Below are 20,152 nucleotides of genomic sequence, written 5' to 3'. Positions count from 1 at the left end.
GGACACCAGAGAGTGAAAGGTCTGAGCACAGGACAACAGAGACTGAAAGGTCTGAGCACAGGACACCAAAGAGTGAAAGGTCTCAGCAGAGAACACTAGAGAGTGAAAGGTATGAGCAGAGAATACCAGAGAGTGAAATGAGGGCACCAGAGTTTGAAAGGAGGGCATCATAGAGAGTGAAAGGTCTGAGCAGAGAACACCAGAGAGTGAAAGGTTTCAGCAGAGGACACCAGAGAGTGAAAGGTTTCAGCAGAGGACACCAGAGAGCGAAAGGTTTCAGCAGAGGACACCAGAGAGCGAAAGGTCCGAGCAGAGGACACCAGAGAGCGAAAGGTCCGAGCAGAGGACACCAGAGAGCGAAAGGTCCGAGCAGAGGACACCAGAGAGCGAAAGGTCCGAGCAGAGGACACCAGAGAGCGAAAGGTCCGAGCAGAGGACACCAGAGAGCGAAAGGTCCGAGCAGAGGACACCAGAGAGCGAAAGGTCCGAGCAGAGGACACCGGAGAGCGAAAGGTCCGAGCAGAGGACACCAGAGAGCGAAAGGTCTGAGCAGAGGACACCAGAGAGCGAAAGGTCAGAGCAGAGGGGACCAGAGAGCGAAAGGTCAGAGCAGAGGAGACCAGAGAGCGAAAGGTCAGAGCAGAGGAGACCAGAGAGCGAAAGTTCAGAGCAGAGGACACCAGAGAGCGAAAGTTCAGAGCAGAGGACACCAGAGAGCGAAAGGTGTGAGCAGAGGACACCAGAGAGCGAAAGGTGTGAGCAGAGGACACCAGAGAGCGAAAGGTGTGAGCAGAGGACACCAGAGAGCGAAAGGTGTGAGCAGAGGACACCAGAGAGCGAAAGGTGTGGGCAGAGGACACCAGAGAGCGAAAGGTGTGAGAAGAGGACACCAGAGAGCGAAAGGTGTGAGCAGAGGACACCAGAGAGCGAAAGGTGTGAGCAGAGGACACCAGAGAGCGAAAGGTGTGAGCAGAGGACACCAGAGAGCGAAAGGTGTGGGCAGAGGACACCAGAGAGTGAAAGGTTTCAGCAGAGGACACCAGAGAGCGAAAGGTCCGAGCAGAGGACACCAGAGAGCGAAAGGTCCGAGCAGAGGACACCAGAGAGCGAAAGGTCCGAGCAGAGGACACCAGAGAGCGAAAGGTCCGAGCAGAGGACACCAGAGAGCGAAAGGTCCGAGCAGAGGACACCAGAGAGCGAAAGGTCCGAGCAGAGGACACCAGAGAGCGAAAGGTCCGAGCAGAGGACACCAGAGAGCGAAAGGTCCGAGCAGAGGACACCAGAGAGCGAAAGGTCCGAGCAGAGGACACCAGAGAGCGAAAGGTCAGAGCAGAGGGGACCAGAGAGCGAAAGGTCAGAGCAGAGGGGACCAGAGAGCGAAAGGTCAGAGCAGAGGAGACCAGAGAGCGAAAGGTCAGAGCAGAGGAGACCAGAGAGCGAAAGGTCAGAGCAGAGGAGACCAGAGAGCGAAAGGTCAGAGCAGAGGAGACCAGAGAGCGAAAGGTGTGAGCAGAGGACACCAGAGAGCGAAAGGTGTGAGCAGAGGACACCAGAGAGCGAAAGGTGTGAGCAGAGGACACCAGAGAGCGAAAGGTGTGGGCAGAGGACACCAGAGAGCGAAAGGTGTGGGAAGAGGACACCAGAGAGCGAAAGGTGTGAGCAGAGGACACCAGAGAGTGAAAGGTTTCAGCAGAGGACAACAGAGAGCGAAAGGTCTGAGCAAAGGACACCAGAGAGCGAAAGGTCTGAGCAGAGGACACCAGAGAGCGAAAGGTCCGAGCAGAGGACACCAGAGAGCGAAAGGTCCGAGCAGAGGACACCAGAGAGCGAAAGGTCCGAGCAGAGGACACCAGAGAGCGAAAGGTCCGAGCAGAGGACACCAGAGAGCGAAAGGTCCGAGCAGAGGACACCAGAGAGCGAAAGGTCCGAGCAGAGGACACCAGAGAGCGAAAGGTCCGAGCAGAGGACACCAGAGAGCGAAAGGTCCGAGCAGAGGACACCAGAGAGCGAAAGGTCCGAGCAGAGGACACCAGAGAGCGAAAGGTCTGAGCAGAGGACACCAGAGAGCGAAAGGTCAGAGCAGAGGACACCAGAGAGCGAAAGGTCAGAGCAGAGGGGACCAGAGAGCGAAAGGTCAGAGCAGAGGAGACCAGAGAGCGAAAGGTCAGAGCAGAGGAGACCAGAGAGCGAAAGTTCAGAGCAGAGGACACCAGAGAGCGAAAGGTGTGAGCAGAGGACACCAGAGAGCGAAAGGTGTGAGCAGAGGACACCAGAGAGCGAAAGGTGTGAGCAGAGGACACCAGAGAGCGAAAGGTGTGGGCAGAGGACACCAGAGAGCGAAAGGTCTGAGCAGAGGACACCAGAGAGCGAAAGGTGTGAGCAGAGGACACCAGAGAGCGAAAGGTGTGAGCAGAGGACACCAGAGAGTGAAAGGTGTGAGCAGAGGACACCAGAGAGCGAAAGGTCTGAGCAGAGGACACCAGAGAGCGAAAGGTCTGAGCAGAGGACACCAGAGAGTGAAAGGTCTGAGCAGAGAACACCAGAGAGTGAAAGGTCTGAGCAGAGAACACCAGAGAGTGAAAGGTCTGAGCAGAGGGCACCAGAGAGTGAAAGGACTGAGCAGAGGATACCAGAGAGTAAAAAGTATGAGCAGAGGATACTAAAGAGTAAGAGGCCTGAGCAGAGGACACCGGAGAGTGAAAGTTCTGAGAAGAGGACACCGGAGAGTGAAATGTCCAAGGAGAGGACACCAACGAGTGAAAGGTCTGAGCAGAGGACACCAAAGACTGAAAGGTCTGAGCAGAGGAGAGCAGAGAGCGAAAGGTCTGAGCAGAGGAGAGCAGAGAGCGAAAGGTCTGAGCAGAGGAGACCAGAGAGCGAAAGGTCTGAGCAGAGGAGACCAGAGAGCGAAAGGTCTGAGCAGAGGAGACCAGAGAGCGAAAGGTCTGAGCAGAGGAGACCAGAGAGCGAAAGGTCTGAGCAGAGGAGAGCAGAGAGCGAAAGGTCTGAGCAGAGGAGACCAGAGAGCGAAAGGTGTGAGCAGAGGACACCAGAGAGCGAAAGGTGTGAGCAGAGGACACCAGAGAGCGAAAGGTGTGAGCACAGGACACCAAAGAGTGAAAGGTCTCAGCAGAGAACACTAGAGAGTGAAAGGAATGAGCAAAGAATACCAGAGAGTGAAATGAGGGCACCAGAGTTTGAAAGGAGGACACCATAGAGAGTAAAAGGTCCGACTAGAGGATACTAGGTAGTGAAAGTTCTGAGAAGAGGACACCAGAGAGTGAAATGTCTAAGGGGAGGACACCAGAGAGTGAAATGTCTAAGGGGAGGACACCAGAGAGTGAAAGGTCTGAGCACAGGACAACAGAGACTGAAAGGTCTGAGCACAGGACAACAAAGAGTGAAAGGTCTCAGCAGAGAACACTAGAGAGTGAAAGGTATGAGCAGAGAATACCAGAGAGTGAAATGAGGGCACCAGAGTTTGAAAGGAGGGCACCATAGAGAGTGAAAGGTCTGAGCAGAGAACACCAGAGAGTGAAAGGTTTCAGCAGAGGACACCAGAGAGTGAAAGGTTTCAGCAGAGGACAACAGAGAGCGAAAGGTCTGAGCAAAGGACACCAGAGAGCGAAAGCTCTGAGCAGAGGACACCAGAGAGCGAAAGGTCCGAGCAGAGGACACCAGAGAGCGAAAGGTCCGAGCAGAGGACACCAGAGAGCGAAAGGTCCGAGCAGAGGACACCAGAGAGCGAAAGGTCCGAGCAGAGGACACCAGAGAGCGAAAGGTCCGAGCAGAGGACACCAGAGAGTGAACGGTCCGAGCAGAGGGGACCAGAGAGTGAACGGTCCGAGCAGAGGGGACCAGATAGCGAAAGGTCAGAGCAGAGGACACCAGAGAGCGAAAGGTATGAGCAGAGGACACCAGAGAGCGAAAGGTCTGAGCAGAGGACACCAGAGAGCGAAAGGTCTGAGCAGAGGACACCAGAGAGCGAAAGGTCTGAGCAGAGGACACCAGAGAGTAAAAGGTCTGAGCAGAGGACACCAGAGAGTGAAAGGTCTGAGCAGAGGACACCAGAGAGTGAAAGGTCTGAGCAGAGAACACCAGAGAGTGAAAGGTCTGAGCAGAGGGCACCAGAGAGTGAAAGGACTGAGCAGAGGATACCAGAGAGTAAAAAGTATGAGCAGAGGATACTAAAGAGTAAGAGGCCTGAGCAGAGGACACCGGAGAGTGAAAGTTCTGAGAAGAGGACACCGGAGAGTGAAATGTCCAAGGAGAGGACACCAACGAGTGAAAGGTCTGAGCAGAGGACACCAAAGACTGAAAGGTCTGAGCACAGGACACCAAAGAGTGAAAGATATGAGCAGAGGATACCAGAGAGCGAAAGGTTTGAGCAGAGGGCAACAGAGAGCGAAAGGTCTGAGCAGAAGGCACCAGAGAGCGAAAGGTCTGAGCAGAGGGCACCAGAGAGTAAAGGGTCTGAGCAGATAACACCAGAGAGCGAAAGGTCTGAGCAGAGGAGAACAGAGAGCGAAAGGTCAGAGCAGAGGAGAACAGAGAGCGAAAGGTCTGAGCAGAGGACACCAGAGAGCGAAAGGTCTGAGCAGAGGACACCAGAGAGCGAAAGGTCTGAGCAGAGGACACCAGAGAGCGAAAGGTGTGAGCAGAGGACACCAGAGAGCGAAAGGTGTGGGCAGAGGACACCAGAGAGCGAAAGGTGTGAGCAGAGGACACCAGAGAGCGAAAGGTGTGAGCAGAGGACACCAGAGAGCGAAAGGTGTGAGCAGAGGACACCAGAGAGCGAAAGGTGTGAGCAGAGGACACCAGAGAGCGAAAGGTCTGAGCAGAGAACACCAGAGAGTGAAAGGTCTGAGCAGAGGGCACCAGAGAGTGAAAGGACTGAGCAGAGGATACCAGAGAGTAAAAAGTATGAGCAGAGGATACTAAAGAGTAAGAGGCCTGAGCAGAGGACACCGGAGAGTGAAAGTTCTGAGAAGAGGACACCGGAGAGTGAAATGTCCAAGGAGAGGACACCAACGAGTGAAAGGTCTGAGCAGAGGACACCAAAGACTGAAAGGTCTGAGCACAGGACACCAAAGAGTGAAAGGTATGAGCAGAGGACACCAAAGAGTGAAAGGTATGAGCAGAGGACACCAAAGAGTGAAAGGTATGAGCAGAGGACACCAGAGAGCGAAAGGTTTGAGCAGAGGGCAACAGAGAGCGAAAGGTCTGAGCAGAGGGCACCAGAGAGCGAAAGGTCTGAGCAGAGGGCACCAGAGAGTAAAGGATCTGAGCAGATAACACCAGAGAGCGAAAGGTCTGAGCAGAGGAGAACAGAGAGCGAAAGGTCTAAGGGGAGGACACCAGAGAGTGAAATGTCTAAAGGGAGGACACCAGAGAGTGAAATGTCTAAGGAGAGGACAACAGAGAGTGAATGTTCTAAGGAGAGGACACCAAAGAGTGAAAGGTCTGAGCAGAGGACAACAGAGACTGAAAGGTCTGAGCACAGGACACCAAAGAGTGAAAGGTCTCAGCAGAGAACACTAGAGAGTGAAAGGTATGAGCAGAGAATACCAGAGAGTGAAATGAGGGCACCAGAGTTTGAAAGGAGGGCACCATAGAGAGTAAAAGGTCCGACTAGAGGATACTAGGTAGTTAAAGTTCTGAGAAGAGGACACCAGAGAGTGAAATGTCTAAGGGGAGGACACCAGAGAGTGAAATGTCTAAGGAGAGGACACCAGAGAGCGAAATGTCTAAGGAGAGGACACCAAAGAGTGAAAGGTCTGAGCAGAGGACAACAGAGACTGAAAGGTCTGAGCACAGGACACCAAAGAGTGAAAGGTCTCAGCAGAGAATACCAGAGAGTGAAATGAGGGCACCAGAGTTTGAAAGGAGGGCACCATAGAGAGCAAAAGGTGTGAGCAGAGGACACCAGAGAGCGAAAGGTGTGAGCAGAGGACACCAGAGAGCGAAAGGTGTGAGCAGAGGACACCAGAGAGTGAAAGGTGTGAGCAGAGGACACCAGAGAGCGAAAGGTCTGAGCAGAGGACACCAGAGAGCGAAAGGTCTGAGCAGAGGACACCAGAGAGTGAAAGGTCTGAGCAGAGAACACCAGAGAGTGAAAGGTCTGAGCAGAGAACACCAGAGAGTGAAAGGTCTGAGCAGAGGGCACCAGAGAGTGAAAGGACTGAGCAGAGGATACCAGAGAGTAAAAAGTATGAGCAGAGGATACTAAAGAGTAAGAGGCCTGAGCAGAGGACACCGGAGAGTGAAAGTTCTGAGAAGAGGACACCGGAGAGTGAAATGTCCAAGGAGAGGACACCAACGAGTGAAAGGTCTGAGCAGAGGACACCAAAGACTGAAAGGTCTGAGCAGAGGAGAGCAGAGAGCGAAAGGTCTGAGCAGAGGAGAGCAGAGAGCGAAAGGTCTGAGCAGAGGAGACCAGAGAGCGAAAGGTCTGAGCAGAGGAGACCAGAGAGCGAAAGGTCTGAGCAGAGGAGACCAGAGAGCGAAAGGTCTGAGCAGAGGAGAGCAGAGAGCGAAAGGTCTGAGCAGAGGAGACCAGAGAGCGAAAGGTGTGAGCAGAGGACACCAGAGAGCGAAAGGTGTGAGCAGAGGACACCAGAGAGCGAAAGGTGTGAGCACAGGACACCAAAGAGTGAAAGGTCTCAGCAGAGAACACTAGAGAGTGAAAGGAATGAGCAAAGAATACCAGAGAGTGAAATGAGGGCACCAGAGTTTGAAAGGAGGACACCATAGAGAGTAAAAGGTCCGACTAGAGGATACTAGGTAGTGAAAGTTCTGAGAAGAGGACACCAGAGAGTGAAATGTCTAAGGGGAGGACACCAGAGAGTGAAAGGTCTGAGCACAGGACAACAGAGACTGAAAGGTCTGAGCACAGGACAACAAAGAGTGAAAGGTCTCAGCAGAGAACACTAGAGAGTGAAAGGTATGAGCAGAGAATACCAGAGAGTGAAATGAGGGCACCAGAGTTTGAAAGGAGGGCACCATAGAGAGTGAAAGGTCTGAGCAGAGAACACCAGAGAGTGAAAGGTTTCAGCAGAGGACACCAGAGAGTGAAAGGTTTCAGCAGAGGACAACAGAGAGCGAAAGGTCTGAGCAAAGGACACCAGAGAGCGAAAGGTCTGAGCAGAGGACACCAGAGAGCGAAAGGTCCGAGCAGAGGACACCAGAGAGCGAAAGGTCCGAGCAGAGGACACCAGAGAGCGAAAGGTCCGAGCAGAGGACACCAGAGAGCGAAAGGTCCGAGCAGAGGACACCAGAGAGCGAAAGGTCCGAGCAGAGGACACCAGAGAGCGAAAGGTCCGAGCAGAGGACACCAGAGAGTGAACGGTCCGAGCAGAGGGGACCAGAGAGTGAACGGTCCGAGCAGAGGGGACCAGATAGCGAAAGGTCAGAGCAGAGGAGACCAGATAGCGAAAGGTCAGAGCAGAGGACACCAGAGAGCGAAAGGTCTGAGCAGAGGACACCAGAGAGCGAAAGGTCTGAGCAGAGGACACCAGAGAGCGAAAGGTCTGAGCAGAGGACACCAGAGAGCGAAAGGTGTGAGCAGAGGACACCAGAGAGCGAAAGGTGTGGGCAGAGGACACCAGAGAGCGAAAGGTGTGAGCAGAGGACACCAGAGAGCGAAAGGTGTGAGCAGAGGACACCAGAGAGCGAAAGGTGTGAGCAGAGGACACCAGAGAACGAAAGGTGTGAGCAGAGGACACCAGAGAGCGAAAGGTGTGAGCAGAGGACACCAGAGAGCGAAAGGTGTGAGCAGAGGACACCAGAGAGCGAAAGGTGTGAGCAGAGGACACCAGAGAGCGAAAGGTGTGAGCAGAGGACACCAGAGAGTGAAAGGTCTGAGCAGAGAACACCAGAGAGTGAAAGGTCTGAGCAGAGGGCACCAGAGAGTGAAAGGACTGAGCAGAGGATACCAGAGAGTAAAAAGTATGAGCAGAGGATACTAAAGAGTAAGAGGCCTGAGCAGAGGACACCGGAGAGTGAAAGTTCTGAGAAGAGGACACCGGAGAGTGAAATGTCCAAGGAGAGGACACCAACGAGTGAAAGGTCTGAGCAGAGGACACCAAAGACTGAAAGGTCTGAGCACAGGACACCAAAGAGTGAAAGGTATGAGCACAGGACACCAAAGAGTGAAAGGTATGAGCAGAGGACACCAAAGAGTGAAAGGTATGAGCAGAGGACACCAGAGAGCGAAAGGTTTGAGCAGAGGGCAACAGAGAGCGAAAGGTCTGAGCAGAGGGCACCAGAGAGCGAAAGGTCTGAGCAGAGGGCACCAGAGAGTAAAGGATCTGAGCAGATAACACCAGAGAGCGAAAGGTCTGAGCAGAGGAGAACAGAGAGCGAAAGGTCTAAGGGGAGGACACCAGAGAGTGAAATGTCTAAAGGGAGGACACCAGAGAGTGAAATGTCTAAGGAGAGGACAACAGAGAGTGAATGTTCTAAGGAGAGGACACCAAAGAGTGAAAGGTCTGAGCAGAGGACAACAGAGACTGAAAGGTCTGAGCACAGGACACCAAAGAGTGAAAGGTCTCAGCAGAGAACACTAGAGAGTGAAAGGTATGAGCAGAGAATACCAGAGAGTGAAATGAGGGCACCAGAGTTTGAAAGGAGGGCACCATAGAGAGTAAAAGGTCCGACTAGAGGATACTAGGTAGTTAAAGTTCTGAGAAGAGGACACCAGAGAGTGAAATGTCTAAGGGGAGGACACCAGAGAGTGAAATGTCTAAGGAGAGGACACCAGAGAGCGAAATGTCTAAGGAGAGGACACCAGAGAGTGAAATGACTAAGGAGAGGACACCAGAAAGTGAAATGTCTAAGGAGAGGACACCAAAGAGTGAAAGGTCTGAGCAGAGGACAACAGAGACTGAAAGGTCTGAGCACAGGACACCAAAGAGTGAAAGGTCTCAGCAGAGAATACCAGAGAGTGAAATGAGGGCACCAGAGTTTGAAAGGAGGGCACCATAGAGAGCAAAAGGTGTGAGCAGAGGACACCAGAGAGCGAAAGGTGTGAGCAGAGGACACCAGAGAGCGAAAGGTGTGAGCAGAGGACACCAGAGAGTGAAAGGTCTGAGCAGAGAATACCAGAGAGTGAAATGAGGGCACCAGAGTTTGAAAGGAGGGCACCATAGAGAGGAAAAGGCCTGAGCAGAGGAGAGCAGAGAGCGAAAGGCCTGAGCAGAGGAGAGCAGAGAGCGAAAGGCCTGAGCAGAGGAGAGCAGAGAGCGAAAGGCCTGAGCAGAGGAGAGCAGAGAGCGAAAGGCCTGAGCAGAGGAGAGCAGAGAGCGAAAGGCCTGAGCAGAGGAGAGCAGAGAGCGAAAGGCCTGAGCAGAGGAGAGCAGAGAGCGAAAGGCCTGAGCAGAGGAGAGCAGAGAGCGAAAGGCCTGAGCAGAGGAGAGCAGAGAGCGAAAGGTCTGAGCAGCGGAGAGCAGAGAGCGAAAGGTCTGAGCAGCGGAGAGCAGAGAGCGAGAGGTCTGAGCAGAGGAGAGCAGAGAGCGAAAGGTCTGAGCAGAGGAGAGCAGAGAGCGAAAGGTCTGAGCAGAGGAGAGCAGAGAGCGAAAGGTCTGAGCAGAGGAGAGCAGAGAGCGAAAGGTCTGAGCAGAGGAGAGCAGAGAGCGAAAGGTCTGAGCAGAGGAGAGCAGAGAGCGAAAGGTCTGAGCAGAGGAGAGCAGAGAGCTAAAGGTCTGAGCAGAGGAGAGCAGAGAGCGAAAGGTCTGAGCAGAGGAGAGCAGAGAGCGAAAGGTCTGAGCAGAGGAGAGCAGCGAGCGAAAGGTCTGAGCAGAGGAGAGCAGAGAGCGAAAGGTCTGAGCAGTGGAGAGCAGAGAGCGAAAGGTCTGAGCAGTGGAGAGCAGAGAGCGAAAGGTCTGAGCAGAGGAGAGCAGCGAGCGAAAGGTCTGAGCAGAGGGGAGCAGAGAGCGAAAGGTCTGAGCAGTGGAGAGCAGAGAGCGAAAGGTCTGAGCAGTGGAGAGCAGAGAGCGAAAGGTCTGAGCAGAGAACACGAGAGAGTGAAAGATTTGAGCAAAACAGACCAAGTAAAATGTCTGAGTAGAGAAAACCACAGATTGAGGAGTCTTAGTATCTTCTTGACAGAGGTAACATGGCCACCAATTTTATCTTTCTATCTTGCATGGAGATTTCCTGCTCACTTTGATTTAAACTAATTTTTGTATTTTTTACATTTAGATTGAAAGTGACTGGAGTGAACATGATGTGTATGACTGTGCACCCACTCATTCAGGATACACAAGCCGTTATCAGTGAGAAACATCTACTCTCCAAAATCAGGGAAAGCACTGTGCATGTGTGGGTCTTCCGATAACTACACACCAAGTCACTGTGCTGACAATTAATTACCAAGCAGAATGGATAAGAAGGCCTGAATCTTGATGCATGGAGCAGATACAGTGTAACATGGATATACACGAGTAGACAGAGCACAGATCAGACGCCATGCATTCTTCTGAAACATAAGAGGCCACTGAGGAGTGACCAGTCATGCAGTAGGACACATGCGCAAAGCGAGCACAGTGTGAAGCAAGGCTAAGGGCACCATACAGTACAGGTGATATGTCCGAAGACTTACATGATGTGAGATTACATATCGCAGGACTGCTGCACCCGGATGATCAGCCAACAGTATTTATGAAAGCACATAATGTTAATACAGAGACCCCAAAGACGTCACAACTCTTGGGTCCTGCTCAACACTAATGTACCCTGAGACTGCACTCCTAATAATAACCAGCAGTATCAGATGGGAGAATAGTCGTGTTACAGGGATTAGAAGCAGGTCAACTACGCAAGAGGCAGGTGAGCAGCTAGGCAGAAAGCCAGGGGGCGGGCATGGTAGCAATACGTAATACTAACCTTTAGGGGGGGTCAAGGCAGCTGTGGTCTCTTCTAAAAATTAAAAACATTGTTTATTAGGGAAACAGACATGCCTAGGAAAAATAGCCGAACACTGACATTTAGGAAAACGTTCTCAGCTCCCTCGATAGCCACACGTTCATGAAGCAAATAAACCTGTCCCTGTACAGTGGAGATGCCCACAGCAGCCAGTCCCAATCAACAAGAGGAGATGCCAACCTCTGCCCAGATGCCATGGGCTAAAACCACTGAGCTATCCCTGTCCTGTTTCATGTATCCTGTGGGTCATAATTACTACTCTCACTTCTACAGAAGATCTTACGGGAAGCAGACTGACTACAGGAAGCAGTTTCTGGGCACCCAGCAACAAATGGAGAAGCCCTTACGCCAGCCTCGGAGAATATCATGCAATTTAATGCTTCAATCTGTTAACCCTAAAAACTGGAGAACGAACAAACAAGAAGGCTATAAAAGAGGGGGATAGAAAACGTAGATATGAGCAGAGCGGGAAAGAAGATGCCATGAGAAATGGAGCAATGATGGAAGATGAGGTGCAGTCATCATCGCTGAAGAGGAAGAACAAGAATTAAACGTCAAGACGACACATGAATAGGTTTGTGTGACACGACCCGTTCAAGCGAATACAAGAGAACATAAGCCAGGAGCTGAGGACAAACCATCACATACACATAAGGAGCAAGAGTCTACCAACAGAAGACAACCACGACGTCAACTTCAATTAGTTACCACCTTCTAAAAGTTTCAAAAGAGGACATACAGATGTCAATACACAACCAGAAAAAGTGGTAAAATGGACAGTCAATGCAAGTACAAGGGATTCACAAGGAACAGAACGAGACAGGGGGACACCGTGTACTGACCTTGCAGCAAGGGTGAGCTGGTGGACTGGAATTTTTCTACAAATGGTAGGAGATACGGGGTGGGGGGAATAAAAGGGGCGGCGTTTACACAACAGAATTAAAAAATAAACAAAAATAAGCAAAGCAAAAAACAGTGGTAAAAACGCATTCATTCGGCTTCACATCCCAAACACCCCGCTGGCACCATAACAGGTATATTCTAGTTATCAAGAACTTCGTAGCAATGATTAGGTGAGGTGTCTGGAGATGTCTGCGGCACAGACCATTCCTGTGTATGGATGAAGAGACACTGAAAATGGACATCAGGCACACAGCACGCACCTCCCTCGCCATGAGACGCTACCACAATACCCAACAATCCTTGTTCCCTTCAGCTTCATGACAAAGCGCCACGACAGGAAGCAGAGATGCTCTGTAGGATGACCGCAATGTCGGAACATAGGGGTCACTAATTAACGCCTTTGTACAAATACATTCACTAGAGATGAGGACAAAGACATGAGATCTGTGCGCTGTAACCTAGGGTGCAGCTGACATGTACCGAAGCAGCAATGGTGTCCTGTTCATAACTACTGCAGCCACATTACTGATATGACAAGAAGGCAGAACTAATGTGGGCAGTTACTAATACACCAAGTAATGAGGCGCGGCGCATGTCCAGCTCCACACCCCATAACTCATGGATTTTATCTTAACAAACCTGCTGCCCATGCCTTAAAATGAGGCCAGGAATTACTGGTTGACGACATGTGGATTATATCTGGATAATTAAACCCCAACTACAAAGAAAAAAACACAGGCACCAATATCCTGCTAAGACAGAGCTGTAAATACATGCAAGAGACCGTCAGAGTGCACAGTGTATGCGTGATGTACAGGACGTGCATGGTAAATACTACATGAGAATGCTGTAATCTATATCCCACCAAAGAAAATTCAGATGTAGCCAAATTTAACCCAACGCTGATAACTATCTGCAACACGTTACAGTATCTTAACACAACAGAAGCTATTGAAAAGACTCAAGAAAGTTCCGTGCCGCAGTTTAATTAATGCACTAAGTATCAAGTTAAACTTTGCTACATCAGTAAGTGTCATAGGTAGCACTGATAGGAAATCTGCCCTTCTGCACTTCTGCATAGCACTTGGGTAAGGCACTGTGTTTTCTATGGCTGGAGTGTGATGTAAAGAGTTTTGCTGTGTATGCAGCATTCACAGATCCATGCTCTATGGATAATGAACAAGAGGTCCCATTGAGCACAGAGAAGATGGAAAAGTCCACTAATCTGAAAGTCCTCAGAATCCCGCTATCAGCCCACTGGGACCAGGCACAGATCACTCTAATAAACCACAAACAAAAGTTCCACACATTATATATGTAGTATCATATGAGAAAGGGACAGCAGTGAGAGCTGCAAATATCCAGAATGAGATAACGTTCATCATCTGTAAGCCTGGGAATGAATGGCTCTTTTATACAGGATTCCACCTGAAAAGCTCCATTATCTATTCAGTTGCTTCTTCCAAATTACAGCTCACTGAGCCCTGACCGGACCTATCCAGCGCAGGCTCCACTTCACTGGGCCTGTCAGTGGTGTGTGTGTGGACAAAGACCTCAATAGGCACCACTAGGAAATGCTGCCCCCGTGGTGTGTGCGCCCTCCACAAGCAAGGAGATCAGGCAGAAAGCATCCAATATGGCTGCAGTCTCAGGGATCACTTACAGAGTTTAAAGATGTGACCTGTCAATGTCAAAGCCCCAGGACGCAGTACGGTTCACACTGGACCCTGACCAGCTCAGGACTTACCAAACAGAATGACGCTGGCATTGCTGTGTCCAAGCCTGTTCATGGCCACACACGTGTAGTTCCCATAGTCTTGTTCTGAAACATTGAAGAATGTTACACGAGAAAACGTATCTCTGTTCTCCACCTTCACTCCTTTCCTGGAGTCGCTCAGCCTGCAAAATACAACAACCATGTCAAGTCCCAGTAATACAACAGAACTGTAATCTTTTCAGCTCACATTCTGCATCTCTCTACCCTATCCTAATACTCCTGCCCTCCTAAATCCTGCCTGCTTCCCCCTGCCCTTCTAAATCCTGCGTGCTTCCCCTCTGCTCTCCTACTCCTGCATGCTTTCCCCCTGCCCTCCTAAATCCTGCGTGCTTCCCCCCTGCCCTCCTAAATCCTGCCTGCTTCCCCCCTGCCCTCCTAAATCCTGCCTGCTTCCCCCTTGCCCTCCTAAATCCTGCATGCTTTCCCCCTGCCCTCCTAAATCCTGCGTGCTTCTCCTCTGCCCTCCTAAATCCTGCATGCTTTCCCCCTGCCCTCCTAAATCCTGTGTTCTTCCCCCCTGCCCTCCTAAATCCTGCGTACTTCCTCCCCTGCCCTCCTAAATCCTGCATGCTTCCACCCTGTCCCCCTACTATGCGCCTCCACCATGTCCTTCTAGTCCTGTGTGTCTCCATTCTGCCCTATAATTGGAGTATGCCTCCACTTTGCCCTTCAACTTCGACATGCTTCCATGAAATCCTTCCTTCCAGCTGTTTTGTGATTTCATCATGCTCTCCTACTTCTGTGTGTTCCCATCCTTTCTTAATACTCCTATGTGCATCCACTTTGTCTTCCTAAGGTTGGGTTCACACGGGCCGGAACTGCCGCGGAATTTCCATGCCAACTTTTCATGTGCAGAATTCAAATCCACGACATGTCAATTGTGGCGCAGTTTCCGCTGTGGGCTCTCTTCTATCTATAGGGAGATATTTCCACAGCGGAATACAGGCTGAAAAGCCGCTTCAATTCCGCAACATTTTGAAGCAGCCTTTCTGCTACGGAAATCTCGTGGAATTACCGTGCAGTCCCGCGTGGCAACCCAGCCTAATCCTGTGTGCTCCATTTTTCCCTCCTAATCCTGTGTGCTCCCACCTTGATATTCTACACCTGAGTGCCTCCATCCTGCCCTCCTACTCCAGTGAGCTACCACCCTGCTCTCTTACTTCTGGGTGCCTACATTCTGCCAGAAGCATTTATTCACAGGTGGTAAATTTGTTGCACAAATTTTTGTGACTGTCCCATACGTATGAATGGGCCTTCAGAAATTCAAGCACATGCCTCAGAAGCAACCCCATTCCCATGTATGAGATTCAGTCTCAGAAATGTTTTCAACAAATCAGCCTCATGGGAGTTTACTATTATACACCCGAGCAGTCCTCTCTGTTCTCCTACTTCTTCAAGTTCTCCTGATCCTATGCGTCTCCACCCTGCCTTCCAGTACACTGCTTTCCTTCTCATGAAGGCCTGCATCCTGCCATTCATACTACTGTCAACTTTCGTCCTTCCTTCTTACTCCAATAAGCCTCCAACCTGCCTGTCTTCCAGCTCTCCTGTCGACCTCCACTGCATCTCCTTCTTTTGGAAACCTCCACCTCGATCTTTTACTCCCATAAGCTTCCACTCGACCTGCCTTCTCTTTTGTGGGCCTCAAACCAGCCTCTCCTACATCTGGACCCTGGCCTCCTATTCCAGTGCACCTTTGCCCTTCTCTCCTCCTGTGTACCCCCACCCTAACCCCCCTAGTCCCATATACCTCAACTCTATTCTTCTACTTTCATGTGCTTCCACCCAGTCTTGGAACTACATTACCATCCTGTCCTATTTCACTGGATGGGACATAAATCTTACCTCTTGTCTTCCTTGTACCAAATGAATTCAGCAGCAGGAACAGCCAGCGCATCACACTGCAGAATCCCTTGATGTCCCAAAGGGACCCCAATGTTCCGTGCATCCAAAATAGAAGGTGGATCTGCAGAAAACACAAAACCGTCAATAGAAACCAAGTAATGTGGGAGCAAGAAATTCAGGTATCATCGTCCAAGCACATCACATACACCACTAGGTATACCCACACAGCAAAACCCACAGCCCTCCTGATGCACAACGCTCGAAAATGAACAGTCAATTGATAAGCACTTGATGGTGATAGTAATAGACAATCAATATGCTAATGTGCGCGGTACATGAGGAGCCGCTGTCAAATTTCAGGAACGCTGCACAAGCCTCTGAAGCAGACATGTGAAAAACAAGCAATAAACGAGAAATTATGAGCCTGGAAAACCTTAATATGGTTGTAATGTGAGGAAGTGGAGCCTGTACATAATTATCATGCAGAACACAGCGAGTCCCCTACACGGCAATCACAACAGACACGAAACATTATAACGAGCGCACAGAGGTATCTCAACAGGAGAATGGACCAAGAACATGTATAAATGACACATCATCATGTATAGGGACCATGCTGCTATAACCTTAGCATCTCCTGGTATATAATTCTATATGTACAGCTGCTACATATTAAAGGTCCTTTTACACGGGCCTATTATTGGGCCCGCATGTTCCTCTGATCGCCCAACGATCGAGCCATGTAAAAGGACCAAAGATCAGCCAACGAATGAGCGAGCGCGATGAGAACAAGATATATAGTTTGCCTAAGGGGCGGATTATTCTACTAGCGATCATTCGTCCCCATAAGCTGAATCGCATCCTGTGTAAATTAAATTAAATTAGCATCAATTGACATGTGTGTCAAATTAGCACTCATTACATTGGGCTGATGCCTCGGCTCATCTAAAAGGGACTTTCACAAGAGCGGAATATTTCTGCAGTCCGCATCTAAAGTTCCGCACCCAAATCCACATGTATACATGCAGGTTATGGAGTGGAAATCCGCAGCAGCAGATCAAGCGGCGTCCTAAATTGAGGACTGTGGAACTCTTCCGCTCGTGTAAAAGCACCTTTAAGCTCTTTTTATGCACCTTGATCTGAGCCATTTGACAAGTCAGATGTACGGAATTTGCTGACAGCGGACAGAGCCTGCACCTCCTGATTGGATTTGCTGAAGGGACAGTGAATTCTAATGTAGAAGCCGTTACTGCAAGATCCTGAAGTGCAGAAATGACGAATCGGCAGCACCGCTATAGTCGTCTGTCTACCGATTGGTCAATGGCAGGCCAGGATGTTTCCGGTGATAACATAGCCTTTATGTTTATAGATGACTGAGACTTTCTTAGAGGATGAGTCAGGGATTTACTTACAGTTGACTGTGACTTTAACCCTTCGGACGTCTGGGGAAGAGACGTCGTTGGCGGCGCTGCACTCGTATACCCCGGATTGTTCCCGTGTGATTCCTGTAATCTCCAGATACTCATCTTCACTCATAAAGCCGTGAGCTGCAAGAGAAGAACATACATGTTACATGTCAGCGCAATCTTCAGCTGATCGTTCTACTCGGCTCTATAATCAACTGCTGCCGTCGGGGATGAGCAACAGACTCTTCTTGGCATTAAGATTGATCATCCCACTAGACAGGAAGGGGTTAAGCCTCCTCCGTACGGTCCCCCCTTCTTTCGCTGTCTGTCAGGAGCGGACAGGGTAATTCTAGGTTAGGAGCTCGGAGCAGCGCTGGGAAGTAGGAGATGTTCTCATGCTATAAAAAGAAAGATCGGGGAAATAAAAATCTCTCTTAGCATTTCTGCTGCTTCCGCCGTCTCCTGTTTAACCCTCTGTGAGCAGCAGGCGACGGTTGCTACATGCGTGGCATCGGGTCAGTAAAATCGCAAGCAACCAGGGACAAACCCGCAATGTAATTGGAAGGCTAGGCATTAATGGTCAAAATGTCTGGTGGCAGAATGTAATTGCGTATGTACTGCGTTCTGTGCGCACTCATAGAAAAGAATAGGGCTGTACGCGCGTAATAAGTGGTAAAAATAGAATATGCTGCGCTTTTTCCCGCACAGAATATACAAAAGTGTGAATGGAACAATGAAAATCAATGTACCTTCATTGATACCATTTACTGCGTGTCACGTGCACGTATATAGCATGTGTAATACGCCATTCAAATACGTTCATGTGAGCCGGCCTATGGCTGGATACAGCTGCACCGTCATGTGGAAGGGAAAATGCCTAGACGGCTCTCAGTACATATTAGAGCTCACAAAGCTTTGTCACCCCCTGCATGTTCTGCAGCTGTCTGCGGAGGGAAGTACAGGACAGATGCTGCGGGGCGACAAGCTGCAGATGCAGTGGGGGAACAATCTGCAGAAGCCAGTACAAGGCTCAGAACATCAATGTGCTCCATAGAAGAGAACCCAGTAGGAGAAGATTATTTTATATATATATATATATATATATATATATATAGTATTTTCCTTTTACGTATCATACATACATACATACATACATACATACATACTGAGAGTTACACCCCACATACAGGACAATTAAGTGGTATTGTGCAATGTCCATATAAACAGCGTTATAGAAAGTCTTATAATACAAAAGGTATATCGCCATAGAGATGTAGCAATCGTTAATATGAATGACACATTGTCACTCGACTTACAACATTGTAATAATATATTGTAGCTTAGTTATCAGAGTGCTTTCAATTTCAACTTAACCCTTTGCAATCCAATTTTAGATTCAGAGTTTTCTAGGGGGCTTTCTCTTTCTGCCATTATACAATGACGCCATCTGCTGGCTAGAGCCAGTACTGCGGTGTGGGACATGCTGGAGAGGCCCCCCAACAACAGAGCGGCCAGTAATCTACAGTAAGAATACCCTGCTGGACGTCTTTCGACATCTGAGCTGTACAGCCTTCAATCAGAATGTCTTAAGACGCCAGGCAGTGGATTGGAAAGGGTTCAAGTTTGCCACATTTGTGTACCAGCCCGGCAGGCCAAACGCACCCTCTTGTGGCTTCTGTCAGGATACATGGGCACCTATGGGTATGTTATACATACAGCATGTGGACACTGAATGTGGATCGACTCCGATCAAGCTTCATTACACTCTTAATCTTGTACATTAAGAAGTCACCGCGGTCACATGACCACCCATGGCATTGGCGCAATAATAATGCTATATTGACATGACGCTGCAGGAAATTGCAGATGGGATACCAGTGCTAGGAGCAGAGTGATTTATGGAAAAAAGATATTTATAAACCGCGCTTTACATAAATCAGCGCGGTGCGTGGCGTCAGCCATGTCAGATTAAATATGCAAATGGTGGCACCTTGTTTATCCTGTGAGGGGATGTGTAACCTTCATACACGGGATCCGAGCCATCACTGATCACAACAAGATAACTGTAATCTTCCCGTAAGCAACTCAGCCAAATTACAGATTGTTTCCTCCTGTGCGGCGTCTCCGGTGATGATAGCCGCGTGTTCTGATTACCTGAGCAGGGATCTCTGACATGTTATTCCAATCACTTCCATTTACATCCCGCACTGGATATGAAAATCCTCCGCAGCTATGTATACAATCAATCCCTGCCTGACTGCATGGAGGGTGCCTGCTGGGCTCAGGGACCATCTCGTGTCAATCACCATGTAGCTTGCCCCCCACGTAATCATACCTCTTCCCTCAAGCATCACGTGGCTCCTTAAAGACTATCTGCATTTTTGTAAACTCTTTTTCGCTGCCCCAACCCATTTAACATAAAAAAGTAACTTTGCAAATAGTTTTTAGTATGACTATCCTCCTGTTTTGTGTCTACAGCTCCTATGCAGACCTATGTGTAGGTTACAGACTGCAAACAAACTTCATGTAGTCTGATCCGGCAGTAATGTGTCACTCCTTTGTCACGGAGTCTGGATCTGACCACATCCGCACTTCCCCATTTAGTTGTTCGGATCAGTCATAGGAGCCAAACAAGATTAAGTAACAGAAGAGCTGAATCCAGAACATGCCGGGCACAAAAACGGTGCTTGCACAGACCACGTCGAATAGAATGGGATCCACTGAGCTCCCATGCTACCTAGAACGTTCCTGGAGGAAATAGTGCATATGGTCTAATCGACGCAGGACTCACCTCTGGGATCCAGGCATATCTTCACAATGGGATCCCCCAACCTCATGCCAGCTCACCTCTGTGGCCACCAATGACTGGGATTGCAGAAACAGCCTGGAAATTGGCTGTTCTACCCTGTTTCCATAACTCCCAAAGAAATGAATGAGAGTTAAGGCAACAGAATGTCTTACTGTTTCCATAACTCCCATTGATTTCTACGGGAGTTATGAAGACCTCGTAGAACATCAGCTTGACTGCTTCTGTAATCCTGGCCACTAGTAGCCACGGCCAAAGTATTATTTGTATTATACAGGTCATTGTTCTTTGTGTTCATCACTAGATTTAACACAGGAAATAAGATTTCTCAAACCAAACGCAGAAATGCATCCAACTTTAAGACAATAATTATGATATGTAACTTTTAATAAGCGTAAGGAGTCTGGCAGAGCTGGACATAAACACGTGGGCAGGGAGCATTAGAGGAGAGCTGGACATGGACAGGTAAATAGTCTGGGCAAGTACTAGGAA

The 20,152-nt window shown here is 49.6% G+C and overlaps 1 protein-coding gene across 13 annotated transcripts in view; it reads right to left on the bottom strand.

The window, feature by feature from the left end:
* LOC136632264 (protein CEPU-1-like) overlaps positions 1 to 20,152 on the bottom strand; it is a 659,300-nt gene that overhangs the window by 88,969 nt on the left and 550,179 nt on the right. For 6 of the 13 annotated variants that reach the window (XM_066607021.1, XM_066607022.1, XM_066607015.1 and 3 more), the window contains exons 5-9: positions 16,861 to 16,995; positions 15,449 to 15,569; positions 13,574 to 13,725; positions 11,766 to 11,801; positions 10,885 to 10,917 (exon numbers count right to left, since the gene is read on the bottom strand). In XM_066607021.1, coding sequence (XP_066463118.1) covers positions 10,885 to 10,917; positions 11,766 to 11,801; positions 13,574 to 13,725; positions 15,449 to 15,569; positions 16,861 to 16,995 — 477 coding nt within the window. The remainder of the gene's footprint in view (positions 1 to 10,884; positions 10,918 to 11,765; positions 11,802 to 13,573; positions 13,726 to 15,448; positions 15,570 to 16,860; positions 16,996 to 20,152) is intronic. The other 7 variants (XM_066607019.1, XM_066607018.1, XM_066607027.1 and 4 more) reach the window with 2 other exon arrangements.

Source organism: Eleutherodactylus coqui, chromosome 6, assembly GCF_035609145.1.
Source record: "Eleutherodactylus coqui strain aEleCoq1 chromosome 6, aEleCoq1.hap1, whole genome shotgun sequence".
Taxonomy (NCBI): domain Eukaryota; kingdom Metazoa; phylum Chordata; class Amphibia; order Anura; family Eleutherodactylidae; genus Eleutherodactylus; species Eleutherodactylus coqui.
Note: the sequence above shows the minus strand (reverse complement) of the source record. Positions and strands in the feature narration are given on the sequence as shown.